The 5,227-nt window shown below is 39.6% G+C and overlaps 1 protein-coding gene across 1 annotated transcript; it reads left to right on the forward strand.

Annotated features, from left to right (window-relative positions):
• The first annotated feature begins 458 nt into the window (after positions 1–458).
• On the forward strand, positions 459–4,414 carry LOC145075453 (uncharacterized). The gene is made up of 7 exons (XM_079021697.1): positions 459–652; positions 700–1,843; positions 2,281–2,475; positions 2,569–2,729; positions 2,780–3,109; positions 3,949–4,183; positions 4,241–4,414. Exons 1-7 carry the CDS (start codon positions 459–461, stop codon positions 4,412–4,414), a joined length of 2,433 nt encoding a protein of 810 aa, XP_078877823.1.
• Positions 4,415–5,227: the final 813 nt, after the last annotated feature.

Raw genomic sequence — 5,227 nt, forward strand, 5'->3', positions numbered from 1 at the left:
TATTTCATGATTTTAAAACACTTTTATACAAGCAATAACACTAAATACTTATGAACTCACCAGCTTTATGCTGATACTCGTTTTCAAAATAACTTGTATTCTCAGGTCATCAATAGAAAGGTATGGATGCAGTTTTTGAGAAGATGGAGCACATACAAGACCCATCTCTTATTTTGATTATACTTTTGGTGTCTATCAATCTGTACAGAACACGCTTGTATTACAAATTATTATACTAATGCAATGGATGTTGATGCTTGTCTTTACTATTATACATTGTTATGATACTGTACACTACGTCCTCCACCCCATAACGTATTCCTCCGTTCTCGGTTTTGGGGTGTGACAATGAGTAAGATGGAATCACAAGGCAAGCTACCATCTCAAACTGAGAAGAACCCAAAACACAATGCTTGTGCCATTACTTTAAGAGGTGGGAAAAGTTATGAAAGCCAAGGATGCCGGATGAAGAAGAGGAGGAGAAAGAGATTGAGGTGGAAGAAGCTGTCAAAGAAGAGGAAAATAAAAGTACTTCAAAGTCAAAGAAACCCATAGAAACCGAAGTAAAAGTCACACCAGCTCCATTTCCTTCAAGGCTAGCAGGCACCAAAAGAGAACAGGAAGATGACGAAATCATGGCCATGTTTCAAAGGTTGAAATTAATATCCCTCTTTTAGATGATATTACCCAAATTCCTAGATATGCTAAGTTCCTTAAGGAACTTTGCACATCTAAGAAAAAGCTTAAAGGAAATCAAACTGTTAAGGTTTGTGAAAATGTTTCAGCCGTGTTACAAAAACAGCTACCAAAAAAATGCAAGGATCCGAGTGTTTTCACGGTTCCTTGTAAAATGGGTAACCTTTTTGTACCACGTGCCATGCTTGATTTTGGAGCATCAATTAATGTCTTACCCTATTCAAGCTATAAGACAATGGGAATTGGACCTAAAACAAAAACCAGAGTTATCATTCAACTTGCCGATCGGTCTTTGGTACACCCGAAAGGTGTATTGGAGGACGTGTTGGTGCAAGTTAATGAACTTGTATTTCTCGCTGACTTTTATGTTTTGGACATGGGTGATGAAAACACCCCAAAATCGAGCTCCATCCTTTTGGGGAGCCCTTTTATGAGTACTGCAAAAACAAAAATAGATGTAGCCAATGGTACTTTGTCTATGGAGTTCGATGGTGAGGTGATTAACTTTAATATCTTTGAAGCCATGCGTTATCCTAGTGATATCCATTCTTTAAACTTCATAGATGTTATTGATTCATGTACTAATGATTGCTTTGAGATGTCAAGACAAGACGTGCTAACCACCATCTTGAGCAAACACTTTGATGAGACAGGGATTAAGAATTTGGCTGACAAGTACACATTGGAGGATGAATTGATTGAAGTAATCAATTCCTTGGAAAAAACACAACCCATGAGAGTTGAACCATCCCAAATGAAGCTAAAAAGTTCCAATCTGAAACTTCTCCCATCCATAGTACAACCACTGAATCTTGAGTTGAAGGCTCTTTCCGACCATCTCAAATATACCTACCTTGGAGAGGAAGAGACATTACCGGTGATAATTTCAACCAAGATAGCACGAGAAGAAGAAAAAGAGTTGATTGGAATTTTGAATAAGTACAAGGAGGCTATTGGTTGGACCATTGCGGACATAAAAGGGTTGAGTCCATCATTATGCATGCACAAAATATTGATGGAAGAGGACTTCAAGCCAACCCGTGAAGCCCAAAGGAGATTGAATCCACCGATGATGGAGGTAGTGAAAAAAAAGATTATGAAGCTCTTGAATGCAGGTGTAATTTATCCCATTTTTGATAGTAAGTGGGTAAGTCCCGTGCAAGTTTCCCGAAAAAGGCCGGAGTCACTGTTGTTAAATACTCCGAAGGGGAATTGGTACCCACCCGTGTGCAAAACGGGTGGAGGGTTTGTATCGATTATAGGAAGTTGAATGCTTCCACACGAAAAGTCCACTTCCCTTTGCCATTTATTGATCAAATGCTCGAAAGATTAGCTAGAAAATCTCAGTATTGCTGCCTTGATGGTTTTTCTGGTTTTCACCAAATTCCGATTGCCCCGGAAGACCAAGAGAAAACCACATTCACATGTCCTTTTGGCACCTTTGTGTATAGACGCATGCCTTTCGGCTTGTGCAATGCACCTACGACTTTCTAAAGATGTATGGTGATCATATTTTTAGAATATTTCGAAAATATCATAGTTGTTTTCATGGACGATTTTACTGTTTATGGAAATTCTTTTAAGGAATGTTTGCAAAATCTCACCAAAATCTTACAAAGGTGCATTAACACAAATTTAGTCCTCAATTATGAAAAATGTCATTTTATGGTTGACAATGGCTTGATACTTGGACATGTGGTGTCACAAATAGGTTTAGAAGTTGACAAGGCCAAAATTGATGTTATTAAGAGCTTACCATACCCGACGAATATTCGGGAAGTACGTTCTTTTCTTGGTCATGCAGGTTTTTATCAACGATTTATTAAGGATTTTTCCAAAATCATGGTGTCGATGTGTTGACTTCTACAAAAGGAGGCTGATTTTAAGTTTGGTGATGAATGTAAGAAGGCATTTGATCGTTTGAAAGACTTTTTGACATCCTCCCTCATTATTCAACCGCCAAATTGGGATCTTCCATTCGAGATCATGTGCGATGCTAGCAATACCGCGGTTGGGGTGGTTTGGGACAAAAGGTTGACTGAGCTCATCATGTCATCTACTATGCATCTAAGACCTTGGATAGTGCACAAAGAAACTACACCACAACGGAGAAAGAGTTGCTTGCTATTGTCTTTGCTTTAGAGAAGTTCCGACGGTACCTCCTTGGAACTAAAGTGATCATATATTCGGACCATGCAACCATAAAGGACTTACTTACAAAGAAAGATTCGAAGCCAATGTTAATACGGTGGATGCTGCTTTTGCAAGAGTTCGATATTGAGATCAAGGACAAGAGTGGGAAGGAGAATTTAGTTGCGGATCATCTAAGCCGCATTGTATCACCCGAAGATGGTATACCAATCTATGACACATTTCTTGACGAGCATCTATTTGTAGCCACAGAAGCACCATGGTATGTAGATATCGTCAATTATTTGGTCATAAGTCAATTCCCCCCCCCCCCCCCCCCGATTCATCCCGTTGGCAAAAAGATAAAATCAAGAAGGAGGCCAAGCGATACATATGGGACGAGCCTTACCTTTGGAAGTATTGTGCAGACCAAATGATTCGCAGGAGTGTCAAGCAAAAAGAGGTACAGTCTATCCTTAACTTTTGTCATTCCTATGCTTGTGGTGGTCAATTTGGACCCCAAAGGACAACTAGGAAAGTTTTAGATAGCAGATTCTTTTAGCCTTCTATTTTTAATGATTCTTATGTGTTTTGTGCACATTGCGAAAAGTGCCATAAATCCGGGTCTTTAAGCTCTAGGAATCAAATGCCCCTTACCCCCATTTTATTATGTGAGATTTTTGATGTTTGGGGTATTGACTTTATGGGACCATTTCCGCCCTCTTTTGGTTGTTCTTATATCCTGTTGGCGGTGGACTATGTGTCCAAATGGGCAGAGGAAAAAGCCACCTGTACTAATGATTCCAAAGTGGTGGTAGATTTTCTTAAGGTACAGATTTTCTAACGGTTTGGCACACCAAAGGCGCTCATAAGTGACCGTGGGACCCATTTCTGCAATCGGATGCTCGAAGCTATTTTGAAGAAGTATGGGGTGACACACAAAGCCTCAACAACTTATCATCCCCAAACCAATGGACAAGCAGAAGTTTCGAACATGCAAATCAAAAGCATCTTGGAGAAAACGGTCAACCCAAACCACAAAGATTGGAGCATAAGGCTATATGATGCCTTATGGGCATACCGTACTGCTTTTAAAACCCTCATTGGTATGTCCCCATATAGGCTGGTGTTTGGAAAAGCATGTCATCTTCCGGTTGAGCTTGAACATAAAGCTTTTTGGGCTGTAAAGAAATTCAACATGAATGAAGATAAGGTGGGAAACAAAAGGAAGCTAGACATTCAAGAGTTAGAGGAGATTCGAAATGATGCGTATGAAAGCAACATGATTTACAAAGAAAAGACAAAAGCGTACCATGACAAAATGATATCCCGAAAGACTTTTGTGCAAGGACAAAAGGTGATTCTTTACCACTCAAGGTTCAAGTTAATTTCAGGGAAATTAAGATTGAGTTAGGTTGGTCCTTTCGTGGTCACAAGAGTGTTTGACCATGGTGCGGTGGAAATCACGAGCAAGCAAACTGGTAAAACATTAAAAGTTAATGGTCATAGATTAAAGGCGTTTTATGAAGGATTCAAGGTGAAGAATGAAGAGGTTGATGTGTTGGAGAACCCCACATACCAAGAATGAAGTACACTTGGGGGAAATGTCGAGCCAATGACTTAAAGAAGCGCAACTAACCGGAAGGCAACTTGGGGGTATTTTCATCATTTTTCTTTAAAACATTTCGTTCTTTGAATTTTTATGAATTTTTATGTTCCAAATGTGTTTTTTCATGTTTTCAAATAAAAAAAACGGACCTTGGGACGCAAAAGCATTTCATTTCAATGAGAGGGGAATTTTTAAGTTCAAAAAGTGGGGAATAGCATCCAGAGCCCAACACGGGTCGTGTCCCACTTGGCATAAATTGAAAACAGGTCATGTTCATGAAAAATATACCAATTTTCATCTAGAGACCAACACGGGTCGTGTTGAGTTTTGCCTTATACTCAACACGGGTCGTGTTCGTGCTTCAGTTAGCATAAAACCCCCCAACACGGGGCGTGTCAAATTGACCTGTGGCAACATGGGTCGTGTGCGCGCATCATACTGAGTGGTTTTTAAGGAAAAGAAATCGGGACTTTGCCTCATTTACCCCCACATTCACTTCATAACAACCCCTCTCTCCCAAAAAAACCCTAGGTCCGATTTTCATCAAAACCTTTCAATTTCTACAAGGTTTTTCCTTGCATATCCAAAAAGGTTTGATTTTTCTCATCTACACTTCATCTTCTTCATCCTAAACATCATTTTCTTGCATTTTAATGGTAGATTTGGGGGTTTTGACAAACCCTAAGTCCGAAAATCAAACATGATTTTGATGTTTTTGTGTCTCAATCTTCAAAAGGGAAAGCTTGGGGAGGTTGAGGAAGGTCTTTTCCATCAAGAACACCACAATCCCAC

The sequence above is a fragment of the Lactuca serriola genome, chromosome 9, assembly GCF_051521515.1.
Source record: "Lactuca serriola cultivar US96UC23 chromosome 9, Lser_US96UC23_V15, whole genome shotgun sequence".
NCBI lineage: Eukaryota > Viridiplantae > Streptophyta > Magnoliopsida > Asterales > Asteraceae > Lactuca > Lactuca serriola.